Below are 17,675 nucleotides of genomic sequence, written 5' to 3' on the forward strand. Positions count from 1 at the left end.
TAATTCAAATTAATTTCAAAATTTAAAATATTAAATTTTATATTATGTAATTACAAACTAAATCTTTTTATTATAATAATATTTATTTTTTAAAATAACAAAAATACCCTTTACATATTTTAGTAAAATTTATACCAAAAGACAAATATAAGCAAAATTTTTCTTTTTTAATTATTTATTTTTGTTTTCATTAAAATTTTAAAATTTTAAAATTTTAAAATTTAATAGTTTATTATTAAAATTTTAGTATAAATTTTTTTCTCTATTTGTATTTTTTATTTATACTTTCATTAAAAGTTTGATTTGGGTCTCCGTAACAGAGCATTGGTGCACCCTTTTTTTGAGAGCTAGAGCATTGATTGGTGCTTTTTTTTAATATAATAATAATTTTAAATTAATAAAGAAAAAAAAGATGTTTTAGTTTTTTTATTTTTCATGCTAATGATATTTGTACTTTTGACGAAGTATTAATTTTGAAAATTAATGGACTTCCGTATAATTTTCATCAAAACTTAAAAAGTAAGAACATTTTACCTTACTAATTATTATAGATAAGTATAGTAACAGCATGCGATATTTACCTTATTTTTTATGTAATGCTCGAACATATGCAGGTAATCAATATGTTTTGATGAATTTGAAATTCTTTAGACTACATTTTGAATGAAAATTATGTTAAATTATATATATAATATTTATTTTGTAAATTTAAAATATCATCTCTAAATGAGGCAAATGCCACACCAGTCAAGTTGCATGACTAAATCATTCCTAAATTGACCTATTAATAAATAAAATTGATGTATCAAATAGGCATAAAAAAGTTTCTAAGCAACTTATTTCAGAATCAGTATCAAAACGCCAATAAATGTGTTGTACTTTATAACTAACTTTATGCTTAGAACATATATTATTTATAAAAAATAAAACAGTATGAAGAGCCCATATTTAGAAATAGCACACAGGAATTTCTTTTTTTCTTGTGCATCATTATTTCTCCAAGGATTAAGTGTTTCTTTGATTACTTGAGCTTGAACTTCAGGTAACTCTCTCCATCTCGTTTCTTTTACTATCTTAATTTAGAATTGATTATACAGTGGGAATTTAGAATACCTTATAAAAAGAAACTTTCATGGCTTTTTGAGAAATTAAAAATGAAAAATTTAATCATTAATTTTCACCAATACCTCATTTGGTACTAGAGTTAACAAAAAAATTTGCATAAGCTTAGAACAATGGAATAGAAATAAAATGAACTATATACAATCTTTTTATATTGCCCAATCATGAGAAGAAAATGACTTTGTGTATGTATATAAGTTCATGATAAGCCAAAATAACATGCCAAATTTTTTTTTGCATGAAAAATGTTAAATAATAATAATAATAATAAAAGGTAGTTATAACTATAAAAAGCATGGAATACTAAAAAAAACAGAAATGAAGATCCATTTTATTAAACAATAAAAAAAGAAAAAATATATTGACCTCTTTAATTTTTGACCATAATTATACATATGTTCATTAATTTTTTAAATAAACCAATTTACTCCAAATGTGTAAATAGCATTAATGTTTGCAAAATATCTAAAATGCTTTTTTTTTTCAAGTCAATTGACGGCAAACTCTTACATTAGTCGGTTACCTTGCGACCAAATCAAACCATGAAATGCCAAATCTGGTAAGATCTCTTTGGCTCCTTCGGGGAGCACCAACACTGGCGAGCGACGTCGACCACGAGTGGCTGGAAAGAATTTTTTTTTGTAAAAGAGAAAAAAATTAAAAATTATAATTTATATAATGATAATTTTTAAAATTAATAAAAAATAAAATTATTTTAAAAATATTATCACATCATTAAATTAATTAAAATATTAATTATTAATTAACGACATAACTTATGTGTTTAGCGAAAATATTCTTTTAAAACAGATTATTTATTTTAAAAATTAATACATCTACATATAATTATAATCAAAAATTAAAATCATTAGAGTATTTTATCCAAATAAAAAACTACGGCTTGTTCCAATTGTACAAATAGCCAAAAATTAAAAGAGGAGTCAATTGATTGCAGCGGACAACCTACATTCACTGACAAATACTTTGTTTCAAGGAAAGTTCAAAATTAAAAGAAAATACCGTATTTCATCTTATAATTTTTCTTTTTATTTCTTTTGGATAAAAAAAAATCTTATCCCAAATAAAGTTCTCCTAACATGAATTTCACCCAATTTGCAATAATATTTTCGTTTTTGAATACAAAAAGTAGAAATACTTTATTATTTGTCATTTGTAGTACGTGTTATATGAAATTAATGTTTTTAACTACATATTTTTGTTAAGGTTCTTTCTGTTTGCATATTGAATAATATAAAGAAAAATCTTAAAAAAATGTAAAAGAAAAAAAAAAGAGATATAAATTTTAGGTATAATACTTAAATATTAAACTGTTGACAAAAATTCAAGTAAGTTTTTGATCTGAAATATAAGAAGAAGGTCACAGTATCTGGGTTAAGAGTGACTGTACAGGCAATAGCTAGACCACTTGCATGTCAAACAGATCTAATCACAAGGCACCAGACAGTCTTACGATCGGACATGAGTGTCCCGAAGTTGTCATTGTGTACTCTCGCGGGTCGGAAGGCGGCGGGGGACGGAGGAGGACACTGGGCGGATCTATCAAAACAATTCCAGCTAAGCTTGATAATTAATTGGGAGTTGAGACTACCTTATCCTTTTCTGGTTATTTTTAGACCAAAAGCCCTTGGAAGGCGGAGTTAGCAAAAGAAATAACATAAGCATGTCAGCTATTGAGTAAACTTAACTTATATATTTTCATTTTTCTACATGTAGAGTCCAGGAAGGATTGTTACTATTTTGGTTGGAGTTATGTTATTAGGTTTAATCAAACGTTTTTATTTTTATATTAAATTAAATAAATTATTATAATTAATTATAAATTAATTATTTTTTTCAAAAAAGTATCAATTGATTATTATTAATTAAATCAATATTTATCGATTTATATTATGTGATGTTAATATAAATATAATATGAATGATGACATGACATATTTATGTGACATGATTATATGATTATAATTTTTTTTTTTACATCAGTACTATATAAATATAAAAAATTATCAATAATAGTTTGATTAATAATTAATCCACTATTAATTATATTATTTTTTTAAAAAAAGTTATTAATTAAAGTGATTTATTTGTTTAAAATAAAAATATAAAAATTTAATTTAATATAATAAAAATTTTAAAATTTATAATTTTTTAGAAACATTAATCTAAATTCTTTTGATCTTATTTAATAATTTATAAATGTCTTAATTTTTTGTTCTAGAGGATGTAGGTAAAAACTAAAAAGCAAAGATACAGTAAATTCTCACAACTATGAAAAAAGTTTACTGTTGAGTACCGTACGTCGACCCCGATAAGTTCACACGTAGCCCAACAGCCTCTTTTCTTGATCCTTTCAGGTAGCTATTAGTAACTATTTTTGCTTCCACTTTCTGTTCCCCAACAAAAGCCATTGTTTCCTTCACTTCCTTGTCTTCAAAACCAAATTTCTGCAATCCAAATCTCAATTTCATGGCTTTCCTGAAATGGGTGTTCCTGATTTTCACTCTTTATTCGTCTATGCCAAGACCCATTTCTTCAAACCCTTCACTAAACAAGGAAGCCTTAGCTCAAATCCCAATCAACTTCCTTGAGTTTGTCAAAAAACCAGAGATTATGGATTGGATGGTTGGTCTTAGAAGAAAAATACATGAAAATCCTGAACTTGGGTTTGAAGAATTTGAGACTAGTAAGCTTATACGAGCTGAGCTTGATCAGATGGGTATCACTTACAAATACCCAGTTGCTGTGACTGGCGTTGTCGGCTATATTGGCACCGGCAAGCCTCCTTTTGTTGCTCTTAGAGCAGATATGGATGCTCTTGCGGTGGAGGTAGTCTATTTAAATGTTGTTTATTTTAGACAATGGCATCCCTTTCATCAAGTAGCATATTTTATTGGGTTTATGAGCTTACGGTTGAGATAAAAATAGTACTACCTGCTTTTTTTAGGATGAATAAAGATAAAATATTTCCTTAGAGAATATTACCCCTTTTTTTTGAAATTTGAGACTAGTAAGGTTATAAGAGCTGAGCTTGATCAGATGGGTATCCCTACAAATTCCCAGTTGCTGTTACTGGTATTATTGGGTATATTGGCACTGGCCAGCCTCCTTTTGTCGCACTTAGAGCTGATATGGATGCTCTTGCAATGGAGGTAGTCTGTCTTTATGTTGTTATGGGTTTCATCATATATTATTGGGTTTAAGAGCTAACAATTAAGATAAAAATACCCCTTTCTTGGATCAATAAAGGTAAACATATTACCTTAGATTATTGTTTACATATGATCAGAGTTGCTTTCATATGAATTTAATGTGGGAGGGAATTGTTGGGTATTGATGTTGTAGGAACTGGTGGAGTGGGAGCACAAGAGCAAGGTTCCTGGAAAGATGCATGCTTGTGGACATGATGCTCATGTTGCTATGCTTCTTGGTGCGGCAAAGATGCTTCAAGAACATCGAAATGATTTGCAGGTTCCTTTCTATAATGTTCTCTATTAGTTTATATATTTTTCTGCAAAATATTAGCTTGTTAATATGTTGTACATATTTTTCTCTCACTCTTTAAGTTGGGGGGCGGGGGGTGGGATGTTGGAAAACCTGCAGATGGAGCAACCTACTGCTCGTAACTTGAAGTGATTCACTTAAGATACTTTTCTTGGCTTCTATGTTTTTCTAGATTTCTTTTTGAGAACTGTGGTGTATGCATCATTTGAAACCTTTTGTTAGCAATAAATGAGCAATTCATCCATTGGCAGTTTCGATGTTTTATAGGTTGACATTTCTTAATTGAACTCAGGCTGCATGGTTTGATACATCTGCTGGTATCGTTAAATTTAAAATTGCTTTGTAATAGGGAACAATTGTTCTTGTTTTCCAACCTGCTGAGGAAGGGGGCGGGGAGCCAAGAAAATGTTAGATGCCGGAGCTTTAGAGAATGTTGATGCCATCTTTGCACTCCATGTATCTTCTAGATTCCCAGTTGGTGTTGTGGCCTCCCGTCCTGGCGCAATTTTAGCTGCAACCTGTTTCTTTGAGGCTGTAATTAATGGAAAGGGGGCCATGCTGCTATTCTTCAGCATACAGTAGACCCAATTTTAGCAGCTTCCAATGTGATTGTTAGCTTGCAACATCTAATTTCACGTGAAGCTGATCCCTTGGATTCTCAGGTAATCTCTCGCACTCTTGGGGTGCGCTCTAACATTCAGAGTTAGATTTAGTTTTCTTTGTATATGTTCCTTTTGCTCCCTGTTAATTAGAAAAGCACAAAAGTGTCACCTTGGAGCAGCTGCCAACCCACTTTACCAAACTCCATTTAAATATTTAATCTCCCCCATCCTTGTTTTTTCAAGAAAAGGGCACCTACAAATTGTTTTATGTATCAACTTTTTATTTTAATAATTTTCAGCTTATATAACCTGTAGGCAATTTTTCTGCAGCACAGTTTATGGTGTGGTGTAATGGAAGTTGTGTTTCTCTTTTCCCTCTCTCCCCTTTTTTCCCTCTTTTGATTTTGAAATAAATACATTTCATTTATAGCGTTATCTTGCACATGTTATATCAGTTTCTTTGATTCTTAGATTTGTTAGATTTCCCTTCTGTTCAAGTAACTACTTTGATAGGTTTCATTTCTGTTATTGCTTAAATTCCCGTTTTCTGTTTGTTGGGCTTCTAATATCTATTCAGCTTAAGATATTTGTATAGATTTGAGATACTTTATTCTTGAAATGATGATACTTGTCTCATTAACTAGGAAAACAACATTTTCTTGCAGGTGGTAAGCATTGAAAAATTCCAAGGGGGTGGTGCATTTAACGTCATCCCAGATTCTGTTACCATTGGTGGCACTTTCAGGGCATTTTCAAAAGAAAGCTTTGTTCAACTCAAACAAAGGATTGAGGAGGTGCGTCTTTTTCTTACTTCTAATCTAAATAGCTTTATTGTTGATAACCAGGAGGACTGAGTGTTGAAAGGTTAAGATACTTCCATAATTTTTTTGCTCTTGTTCTTTTCCTCCTCTGCACTGTTCTCTCAGAGGGATTATTCTTTTTCTCCTATATAAGAGAGAGAGAGAGAGAGAGAGAGAGAGAGAGATTTAACAAGGAATGGAGTTTCTGTTATAGAGTACGCTGTCATGGATGTTATCTTACAGAGCAAAGTTACAGGTTATTATGAAACAAGCAAGTGTACAGAGATGCAATGCAACTGTCATCTTTGATGAGAAGTCTTCTTACCCTGTGAGCTTAAACAACAAAGAGTTGCATGAATATTTCAGAAAGGTTGCAGGAGACATGTTGGGCCTTGAGAACATCATAGAAATGCAACCAGAGATGGGAGGAGAGGATTTTGCATTCTTTTCAGAGGCTATTCCAGGACTTTTCTTCTTTCTTGGAATGAAGAATGAGACCCAAGGGCAATTTCATTCAGGGCACTCACCCTACTATAGAGTGAATGAAGATATACTTCCATATGGTGCAGCCCTACATGCATCGTTGGCAACAAGGTACCTCTTAGAAAATCCACCCAAGCATACTTCACCACCAAAAGGAAGTTATCATGATGAACTCTGAGCAGATAAAACTCTTGTGATGTCAAGTTGTGTCTAGTTGTATAACTCATCCTAACGAATATGAACTAATTTGAGTTTGATGCTAGCAATAGCTATGTGCTTAAGTTTGAATCATTGTCAAGCATGTTGATCAACCCAATCTTCTATTGCTTAGTGCAAGTGTCACGGATTCACATTTGCAACTAAAAAGACATGATTTAGGACATTTTACTTCACTTAATTGTACAACGTTTTCTTTGTATTCGTTTTTTACTCGTAGAAAAAAGAGACTCTGACATTACTCTGGATCTATTTAATCTCGATATCTTTCAAGAAAGTCTCACATTAGTGAAGATTTTTGTTTAAATAGTACTTGTCATAGACGTTTTTAATTTTAAAAAATAAGTTTTATAATTGGAGGAAGGTTTTTATTTATAATTTTCAAACCATCTCATGTTTTTTTTATGTAAGATCATGATACAAGGATTTTTATATTTTGATTTGATGCTGACTCAACATTCATTCCTCATAACTAATGACAATTAATAAATGAGAGTACGTCATTCACGTAATTCTTAATGCTTTCATTTAACAATATTGACTTGTAACGATTTGTATATTTATTTATTTTTAAATTATTTAAAATTAAAATCAATTAAAATTAAAATATCAAAAATAAAAACTCTAACATGTTATTAAATTTTACAAAATAATCTTTTAATTTATCAACAGAAATGAGAGTTAAAATCCAAAAAAAAAATTTATAATTCATTAAATAGATTTAATAAAACAGAGTTAGTTTGAAAATTAATCAAATTTTATTAAAAAATAATCGACTTCGAATAAAGGATATCTTAACTCTTCTATCCAAATTCTACTCAAAACCTAATCGGGCCTAAATCTACCATAAGTGAGTATAAGTATTAAAAACTGCCATAATAAGAGTTTTAATTTAATGACCATTGATTTACCCTGTTAAAAACGGCACGCCGTCATTCCTACCGGTCAACATTTTTTATGAATAAACGAAGCGAGGAAATAGCCCCGCTCAGAGGGACGAGACTGGTTCGGAAGCAAAAATCCAATGACTATAACATATTTATTGATGGAGAAACGATATTTTTCTTTTTCCAGATAGTAAAGAAGAAAATTGCATGATCGTGTGAACTTTTCCAATGCTCATGGATGCACATCAGAGCAGGCTACTACTAGTAGAATTCAGATTCATTGAAATCCAAGTAGGAGCACGCTAGCCATAGGCTCTTTGCCTTTTAGCGGCTGAATCCCAAAAGGAAATAATCATTGAGCCAATAAATCTAAGTGTTGTCCAATTAGGAAGTTGAGCTGTCAACAGGAACAAAAACTAGAGCAGTAATCGATTCAGCCCATAATTCTCTCTCAAACGAAGCCGACTTTAGTAAATAAGTAAACAACATGTACATGTACATGGTAACATCAGTTTTATAGCCTATAAATGTGTAGTAAAATTCAAACTTGCAAAAATTAGCAGTAGGTATTTTCATTTAATAGGCAGTCGAGGACACGGGGAAATTTCTTTGAGAAGAATTTAAAACACCTTCTCTGTTAGAAAAGACGCAGAGATTGGCCTATGGGGTTCCACGGTGCCTCCAATGATGCTTGGGTTCTGAGTCCTAACTCCTCCTCCAGGAATAAAACCCTTCAACATCCCAGAGCTTCCACCGATACCATCTCATCCTTCTCACCACTATCCAATGCTCTGATGTTTGCCACACCTTCTCCCGCGGCAGAGTCTAGGAAAAGTCATGCCAGTTTTTGGAAGGCGGTGAAGCAGTATTTGACATGTTACAGTCCTGCAAGATCAAAACCCAAAAGCAAACAACAATCAAGCAAAGGAGATTCTGTCGCAGCTTCCAAAACTAGCTCTACTCATTCAGTTAGGGCTTCACCAGATCATGCATATAGTGCGATGAGCGCTGAAGAGCGTGACGAGAACTTAAAGGCAGTGATTACATATTGCAACAAATCAATGGAATCGGTAATTGTCTCTTGGTTATAACCATTTGTTAATATATTGCTTAATCTCAACACGAGTATAGGTACAATTGACTGCATGTTCATTGCAGGGACGAAGGAATGATGCGATGCTTAAGGACTGCAACCGCATCCACTGTGCTTGACGGCCGTCTCGGAGTTGAAAATTGACTTCCTTCTCTTTATTTCTTTTCGTTTCCTTGTTTAAATTTTTTTAAAAAAAGAACTGATTATTTGGGAGGAGGTTTTTTTTTTTCAAAAAATATTATTGTTTCTTTGTCTTTTCAATGGAATCCATCTCGTCTTCGTATTGAATATTGGAGGCTTGAAAAAAAATTGTCAGAATTTTGAATGAGAAAAAGAAAACTATTAACGTGTTAGCAATGGCATGGTATGATGTCCTTGATTAATCTCTTTTAGGATAGCTAGACTTGCTCTGCGGCGGATGAAAAATAAACCTCCAAAATCGGTAGGCCAGTAGGAGAAGAAATTAAGAGAAACACAATAGCTTCACTGTATTTGATATAGATTAACACTGTTCTAACATCATTTACCCATTTCCTGTTAGGTGTAAACCCTTTTCCGTTGAGTATGGCGAATAGTGGATAAACCCCATGGGATTCAAAACCTTGTTATTAGATTTCGAAGCACATGCCCACAAAGTGAACGCCATGATACCATTGCAAAACACAAATTGAGGAATTGAAAGAGAATGAGACTCGTCAAATGCATATTTAATACTTCTCTTCGATGGGATACCAATTTAAATGACAAAAGGTTAGCAAAACTAGAGAGCATAATCCCTCATCAATGGTTCAGCTAGATTCCTTCCTCAAGGAATAACACTGGTTAACCTTTTTAACCATAGCCTTACCTATTAATCAATTCTAGAATCAAATGTGAAATTAAACACTATGAAACAATCATTCATTCATTCATTATTGAAAGACGTAGATTTAACTTTTAAGCATTGATATGGGAATAGCAGTAGCAGTAATTTGGTTTGGATGAAGGAGAAACAAAACTCATAATAAACCAAAAATTAACATAATTAATAACAAAATCACATCATCATCTCTAGCTAACAAAATGAAAGTTCAACTGAATCCTTGACACCGGTAGCTAAAAATTAAGTATCATAAAACATTACACAAAAACCAAGACTTAATCCATCAAAGCTAGCAAATTCTTGCCTTCTTCACCTTCACAGTTCTTACTTCTCAGATGAGTTAGGTCCCCTCTTTTTGCCAAATCCAACCACTGCAAAGACCCCAAACCAAAATAAATTACTTGTCTCAATTAATAAATATTCATATCTTCTTTTATATTCATTTAATTTCATAGAAATTCAGTTCACAGTAAAAGTTCTTCAAAGAGCAAAAGCGAATCCCATTTCTAGAGGAAAAGTTCCCCAATAAAAATGAACTATAAACAAACATAACACTGACAAAGTAACAAAAAAAAAGAGGGTTTTTCACCCGTGAAAGAACTTCAATAAGCTCAAAATCGAATATACAATAATATACAAGATCGAACCAGCTTATCCAAATCTAATATTGAAAACCCACAAAAAGAAATGAAATAGAGTGAAAAAATTAATCACCTGCGGTGACGAAACGGCGGTTGTATTGCATCCTCTTGTAAGCGCGGCCGCGGGGCTTCTTCTTCTTGTCTTGCTTTGCAACTTTAGGAGTTTGACCTCGCACCTTACCGGCACGAGCTAGAGATCCGTGAACCTTACCTGAAATAATCAACGCGCTCAAAATATCAACATCCAACACAGGGCGAAACCCTTAGTAAACGAAGATAAGTTAAGTGAGGAAGTTTTGGAGATATACCCATGGCTGCGTCTGTTCTTTGATCTCGTCGGTTGGTTCTGGCGGCGAGCAGAGAATAAGAAAGACTAGGGTTAGGGTTTTGGCATACTTATATAGTCTCATGCAGTGTTTTGGGTCTGGTTTAAACCCGATAGCTAAATTTGGGTCATTCAAAGTCCAAAGTGAACAATATTTAGGATCTGTGTCCATTGAGCTCATGATCAATCGTGCTTGGGCCCCTTCATGGACCCTTGCTGGTAAAAAAATTGCAAGCCCATCACCTAGTGTTTTGCTTCTGAAATCAATCATCACGTGCAATAATTTTTTTTCGATGAGATAGTTAAACATTTGGGAAATCCAAACTTTAATTAACTTCATCAAAATAATTTTAATTAAGGAAATTTTTCATAGAATCTTTTAGCAAATTAAAAAAGATAGATGTTTTAAACATTTAGTAAATCAAAATATTCATCAAAATAAATTAAGAAAAATATAATAACAAGATAATTATTACTTAAATTTCTTTTTTGTCCTTTCCTTTCGGATCTCTTCTTTTATCTTCTTCTTCTCATGTTTTTGTCGATGTATTTTATAAATTTTTAATATAATATTTTAAAATTTTATAAATTATTAAATAAAATTCAAACAAGTCATTATTTATTATTATCTTTAAATAAATATTTTTTATTTTAAATCATATACTCTTATTATTAACATATAAATATTTATGACTAATCAAAAAATTATTTATTATTTTTATATTATGTGATGTTGTCGCAGTATATTAACATATTATAGTAAATTATGACATTGTACATGACATTTCATCTTTTATGTAAATATTATATTATCACTACATGAATATAAATTAAGGTATATTTTAGTTAATAATAGATAAATTAGAATTAATTATAAAAATTTATTTGATTGAAAATAAAAATATAATTATTTAATAGAAAATAATGAAAAAATTAAAATTTATTTGAATTTTTTATATTTGTTCAAAATATTATTTTTTTATTTTTTAAAATATTTTTTTATCTTAACTTAAAAATTTAAAACCTCAAATAATTTTCTATCAGTAAACTAAATTATAATATGAAATTTAAGAAAAATTTAAATTTCATTATCCAAGTACAACACGAGATGTTTTGTACATAATAGATTTTTACTTTGACTAATTAAAATAGAAATATGAAAAAAATATTTGTCTGGTCAAAACAGCTGTTGCATTTCGGACAAATTCAGATTCTCCCACGGGAGACAAAGATTCCGCTTTAAAAGAACGCGCTTTAGAATCCCTAACATCAGTTCGTCCTCTCAGACCGCAAAATAATCAAAGATTCCGCGGGAGTCATTAACTAGACCCAATAAAAAAATACACGTGTACAAAACCAAACATTAACATCAAACTAATGTAGTCCTGGCTCCAAGAGATTACCACTGACCATATATAAAATCCATTTTTTAGGGTTTATCTTAAGGTTCTAAATCCATAGCCGTCATTGCTCTTGTTCACTTCAATCGCGCTCGAAAAGCCAATGGTGGAAACAGATCAGGCGGCGCCGCCTGCTGGCCAACTTGCCGCGATGGACTTGACTGACGCCGTTCAGAACCACGCATTCTCTGACCGCGTCCTTATCCGGTCCATCGTTGGCCGGCCCGACGGAGGGGCTGGCCTTGCGGGGCAACGAGTCCGGGCCGCTGGCTGGGTGAGGACCGGGAGAGAGCAAGGGAAAGGAACGTTCGCGTTCTTGGAACTGAACGACGGGTCTTGTCCGGCGAACTTGCAGGTGATTGTGGACGCCGGCGTGGCTGTTCTGAGCAAGCTGGTGGCGACCGGCACGTGCGTGGTGGTTGATGGAATATTGAAGGTGCCGCCTGAAGGCACGAAGCAGAGGATTGAGCTTCGGGTCGAAAAAGTGGTTCATGTAGGCGAGGTGGATCCTGCTAAGTACCCGATACCAAAAACGAAGCTGACGCTAGAATTTTTGAGGGATCATCTTCATCTTCGATCTAGGACCAACACGGTATGGATCTCTCCCCAAATTGAACGCTTATCTTTCTTATTCGGAACGTTCTAAAACTATAGTATTTCCTATAAAAAGAATCTTAAAATTTTAATGCTATTAAATATGCCGAGGGAAAAGATTTTCAAATTTTCGGACTAGTGACGTTTCACAGTTCAATTCGAAACCAAGTATGAACTTTTGGTAAGAAAAATTCGATAACTTTGGGATCAATATAATTATTATGCCTTAAAGTTTTGTGTAATTATTTTGCTATTTATTGTTTTCTTATTTTGTAATTATTGGTAATTATGCATAAATCCAGATTGCTGCAATTGCTCGAATTCGGAATGCACTTGCTTTTGCCACTCACTCTTTCTTCCAAGAGCATCATTTCCTTTATGTGCATACTCCAATTTTAACCACTAGTGATTGTGAGGGTGCTGGTGAAATGTTTCAAGTTACAACTTTGATTAGTGAAGCTGAAAAGTTGGAGAAGGAGCTGATTAAAAATCCTCCTCCATCTGAAGCGGATATAGAAGCAGCTAGGCTACTTGTGAGTGAGAGGGGGGAGGCTGTTAAACAGCTGAAAGCTGCTAAAGCAAGCAAGGCGGATATCACTGCTTCTGTGGCTGAACTTAATAAAGCGAAGGAGAGTCTCTCAAAGCTGGAGGAGAGATCTAAACTGAAACCTGGGATCCCCCAAAAGGATGGCAAGATTGACTATACTCAAGATTTCTTTGCTCGCCAAGCCTTTTTGACAGTTTCTGGCCAACTACAGGTTGAAACTTATGCTTGTGCTGTTAGTAATGTGTATACCTTTGGGCCAACTTTCCGTGCTGAACACTCTCACACTTCAAGGCATTTGGCAGAGTTTTGGATGGTGGAGCCTGAAATAGCATTTGCAGATCTTCAGGTATTTCTAGCGCTGTAATACTCCTTTTAGATACATTTATGATCTATAAAAATATTCATGTTGAAGTTAAATCAAAGACTTAATACTTCTGCAGGATGACATGAACTGTGCCGAGGCATATGTGAAGTATATGTGTAAATGGTTGCTTGAGAAATGCCTTGATGATATGGAATTCATGGCTAAAAATTATGATAAAGGTTGCATTGACCGGCTGAGAATGGTTGCGTCAACTCCTTTTGTACGTATATCATACACAGAAGCAGTGGAGCTGCTAGAGGAAGCTGTGAGAGGTGGTAAGAAATTTGAGAATGAGGTGGAGTGGGGGATTGATTTAGCATCCGAGCATGAAAGGTATGCAAGTCTGTGTAATCAATGTCTTCTACCTGCTTGAAATGTGGATGCTGATACCTTGTTATCTCACAGATACTTGACGGAGGTTAAATTTCAGAAGCCTGTTATTGTTTATAACTACCCAAAGGGAATTAAAGCATTCTACATGAGGCTCAATGATGACTTAAAGACAGTTGCTGCTATGGATGTCCTTGTGCCCAAGGTGGGTGTTTGCAGTCTGTACATCACATGTTCATTCTCAATCTTTCCGTTTTCCTTTGTCACATACTCACATTTGTGAGTGGATATATGTCAAATATTTCAGGTTGGAGAATTAATTGGGGGAAGCCAAAGGGAAGACCGTTATGATGTTATTCAGGAAAGGTATGAGGAAGTATTTCCTTGATTTATATCATGATGGTATTTTAGTTTTGTACCTCTAAGCTTTGTCTTAGTCATATCATTAGTATAGGATATTCTTTTATAGATAATGAAACTTTGGGAGATTGAACATAATAATGAACCTGTCTTTGGTGGCTATTCCTTACAGAATTACAGAGATGGGGCTGCCTCTGGAGCCATATGAGTGGTATCTTGACCTGCGGCGCTATGGAACTGTTAAACATTGTGGATTTGGTTTAGGCTTTGAACGAATGATTCTCTTTGCCACTGGCATCGACAACATTAGAGATGTTATTCCCTTCCCACGATATCCAGGGAGGGCTGATCTTTGATTGGGTCTTCATTTTCAGCTAAAAAAAACACACACAAAGATGTTAGTTTTTTCCCTTAGTATTGATTACTCCTATATTGTTTTGTTTTGATTGAAACAAATTGTAGTAGTAAAGCGGTTTCATCATTCTTGCCTTTGCTATATTTCGGAACAGCCCCCACTTTTTGGTTGTTATATTTTATATGTTAGTATCATTATTATTATTTTCTTATCAAAGAAGCCTTGTCCTGCGTTTGTGTGCTCCATATCTTGCGATCCATCCCTTTACTTTATAAATGCATTACTATAGTGTTGAAATATCGACCAACATAAATGTGGCCATGATTTTATATTGGGTGCCATGGTGCTTAAATAAATATTTAAGTGATCCCAAATATAATTAAACAGTTTTAATTAACAGTTCTATATTTAGTAAATAAATTAAATGATAAAAACTACTACTTCTAACAACTTTAATCAGTTACTGTAATACTTGATTATGAATCCTACGTTAGTACGCATATTGGAAATTAGTACTAGTAGAAATCTTAAGCAAATACCTAAAACTTTAATCATTTGCATAACTGGACTGCTGCCAGAGTTGGGAAACGGCACCGTATAGCTGCCTTGTTTAGTTTTGAGTTTCGAGTTTCGACGACCTGGCAATGGCGTCTACTCGGGCTTGTCAACTCCGAATCGGCTGCGGGATCTTTTATTCTTAGATTAACAGTTGGTTCATTTTTACGAATTAGGTTTGAAAATGAGGAAACTAGCGAGAAATTTCCGAAAATCTGAAGATGACAAGTTCTCGCTCCCAACTCTCGACGATTCTCGTCCCATGGATACCCACGGTCTTTCCTTTTCTCTTTCTCGTTAGCCCAGATAACAAATTTGATTTATGTTCCATTTGAATGATAGTAACAAAAAGAAAGCTTTTGATTCTGGGTATGTTTCGAAATTTGCAGAACAAGAGGAGGTGGTCCGATCGCTTGAAAGGATGCATGCTCAGCAAAGTCTTCAATGGAAGGTACTATCTTTGGTTCTTCGTGAACTCAGAAACAAAAAAAAGAAAAATCCTTTGATCTTTCCCTTCACTTGCAATTCTAATTTCTTTACTCATATTATTCTATTTTTGAGTAGAGCGTGTTTGCAGCACTTCTCTTTTGTTACGCCGCGTTTCTTCTATACTCTATCTATCAGCAAGCTTTATTTCCATGGGAACTGGTACGGTTTGCTCATTCGTAGAACCCAATTACTTAATATGACCAGAAAACTTATCACGATTATAGAGCATTTCTCTTGGAAAAATTATGAACGTGATTATAAAATTGCTAATGTAATTGGATTGTGGCAAGGTCCACAATGCACTTTGCTCTGAATTGTATTTAGTTGATAATTAATTCATTTGAGTGTCCATTTGATTGTATACTATTTCTTTGTTCTTAGCACCAATCATCAAATATAACTCGTTTCCTTTTGATTAACAGCGATACCATGCTTATTTCATGGAAGATGTTGGCTCATGGATGATAATAACTGCAGGTTTGACTGTTTGCTTATCCTCATTGATTTGCATTCCTTCAGTAGCTAATTGTGCATGTTACATGTTATAATTTTTTGCTGAAATGGTACATAGTTTAGTCCAAAAGTCTATATCTTTGCTATTCTTTAGGTGAAATGTAGCCATATTGTTTTACAATTTTTTTTCAAATTTGCTATTTATTGTAGATATTTACCACCTTGTATTACATTCAACATGGATGATATGGTTTTTAATCTTTATAACTGTGAGATATAGTAAGTTTACTAAGTTTATCCTTTAACAGATTCGCTAGCTGTTTTAGTTTGCTCAATGGCCATTATGGGCCTAATTAATAATTCAAAGGATCACAGACGATGGATTGAGTACTCATGCTTTGTTGGCCTTATGCTTGCAGTTTTCTGGTTTTATTACATGCTGAGGTACATCAGAGTCTCAGAATTTTAACTCCTTCATATATTTGATATCTGTTATCCATAATGATTGTTTTGCTGGTGCCATGAAAATTTGAAAGAACAATATATGATGGTTAATTGTGGGTGAAAAAGGGGGGTGGTGAAAGTGTTGTGGTTTTAAGGGGAATGAAATAAAGTAATGGGTGATCAACTCCAATCAAACCTTTTGGATTCAAGTCACTTTTAATCAGATACACTTGTGTTGGATTCTATATAAACATTGAAATACATTTAGTTCCAGCAGTTTCCAGCTTAGGAGCTGCATTTGTAATGTTATGAAATTGGTCTCTAGGGCAGTTTTTCAGTTTTATTTTCTTTTGTAATGAAGAGGCTCTTGGGATCTTCTTGGTTTGCTTAAAGTTTGTTCTTTAATTCATCCTTCTGGATGTTCTAATATCTTATATCCTCAGTCACTTCTTACTGATGCAATGCTAATTTGCATGGTAGAATGCCAAAATTCCGTTGGGATGTTATATGGCTTCCTCTCGGGCCCTTGAGGTAGGTTCTATTTTCCTGCCTTTCTTTATCTATGCATCTCAAATTCTTACTTATGCAATGAACTTGCAGTGGATCTGGGGTATGCCTCTTTGTGGACCATCTCATTTCCGAGTCATCAGAGGAAGTAAGAAAACTCAGAAGTTATATGTATGCTTTCAAGGCTGGCTAGAAGTCTGTTTCAACTGGGTATCAGACAGCACAAGATAATGGCTGCAGGATTGGGATTTAGAAGCAGCTACTGTGAGTCAAATGGGTTGGAGAATGGATGTACAATGTCATCCTCCGGTAATTCTCACTGGACAAACAGGGACAAAAACCAGAGTTGGAGGATTCTTGTTCTTTTTATAACGTTTTGGGGTGTTTACTAGTTGAGTTTACCATAAAGTTTCAACAGTCTATAGACTTACCAATTTGATATGCTAGTGTACCATAAAGATAAATGTGTGCACGCTATCTTCATTGGCCTCAATGTTCCCTCGCAGATTCTACCCTCCTGGTTTAAATTGAAAGCAGTTCTAACCTTTTTGTACCATTGAGAATGGTGCCAGGAGCAATTCCTTTCTCCCATGGGGGGCATTATTCAAGCCTCATTGAGCATAATAATCAGGTAGGCTTAACTTAATTCACGTAAGTCGTAGGCAACTAGGTATTCACTCGGTTATATCAAGACGTCTAACAGGATTGGCTGAGTTCAATTCAAC

General features: G+C 33.6%; 4 protein-coding genes across 4 annotated transcripts; 3 read left to right on the forward strand and 1 right to left on the reverse strand.

The window, feature by feature from the left end:
- The first annotated feature begins 3,495 nt into the window (after positions 1 to 3,495).
- LOC110410568 (IAA-amino acid hydrolase ILR1-like 4) lies at positions 3,496 to 6,992 on the forward strand. Its single transcript, XM_021420329.1, is given in 7 exon segments — positions 3,496 to 3,968; positions 4,485 to 4,610; positions 4,993 to 5,032; positions 5,035 to 5,187; positions 5,190 to 5,305; positions 5,911 to 6,039; positions 6,302 to 6,992. Coding segments are annotated over 7 exon segments (1,329 nt in total). The 5' UTR covers positions 3,496 to 3,608; the 3' UTR covers positions 6,707 to 6,992.
- Positions 6,993 to 9,722: 2,730 nt separating this feature from the next.
- On the reverse strand, positions 9,723 to 10,667 carry LOC110411256 (small ribosomal subunit protein eS30z/eS30y/eS30x). The gene is made up of 3 exons (XM_021421323.2): positions 10,536 to 10,667; positions 10,301 to 10,438; positions 9,723 to 9,957 (listed from the first exon to the last, which is right to left on the reverse strand). The coding sequence occupies exons 1-3, from the start codon at positions 10,537 to 10,539 to the stop codon at positions 9,911 to 9,913; spliced, it is 189 nt and encodes a 62-aa protein (XP_021276998.1). The 5' UTR covers positions 10,540 to 10,667; the 3' UTR covers positions 9,723 to 9,910.
- A 1,299-nt stretch (positions 10,668 to 11,966) lies between these two features.
- SYNC1 (Class II aminoacyl-tRNA and biotin synthetases superfamily protein) lies at positions 11,967 to 14,732 on the forward strand. The gene is made up of 6 exons (XM_021420935.2): positions 11,967 to 12,544; positions 12,849 to 13,439; positions 13,534 to 13,790; positions 13,863 to 13,992; positions 14,095 to 14,153; positions 14,320 to 14,732. The coding sequence occupies exons 1-6, from the start codon at positions 12,056 to 12,058 to the stop codon at positions 14,501 to 14,503; spliced, it is 1,710 nt and encodes a 569-aa protein (XP_021276610.1). The 5' UTR covers positions 11,967 to 12,055; the 3' UTR covers positions 14,504 to 14,732.
- Positions 14,733 to 14,885: 153 nt separating this feature from the next.
- On the forward strand, positions 14,886 to 17,506 carry LOC110410970 (histone-lysine N-methyltransferase). Its single transcript, XM_021420938.2, has 7 exons — positions 14,886 to 15,332; positions 15,447 to 15,508; positions 15,622 to 15,705; positions 15,969 to 16,023; positions 16,308 to 16,443; positions 16,924 to 16,974; positions 17,044 to 17,506. Exons 1-7 carry the CDS (start codon positions 15,242 to 15,244, stop codon positions 17,141 to 17,143), a joined length of 579 nt encoding a protein of 192 aa, XP_021276613.1. The 5' UTR covers positions 14,886 to 15,241; the 3' UTR covers positions 17,144 to 17,506.
- Positions 17,507 to 17,675: the final 169 nt, after the last annotated feature.

Source organism: Theobroma umbraticum, unplaced genomic scaffold (genome assembly GCF_002168275.2).
Source record: "Theobroma umbraticum cultivar Fairchild unplaced genomic scaffold, ASM216827v3 scaffold_56.0, whole genome shotgun sequence".
In the NCBI taxonomy this organism is placed as follows: Eukaryota; Viridiplantae; Streptophyta; class Magnoliopsida; order Malvales; family Malvaceae; genus Theobroma; species Theobroma umbraticum.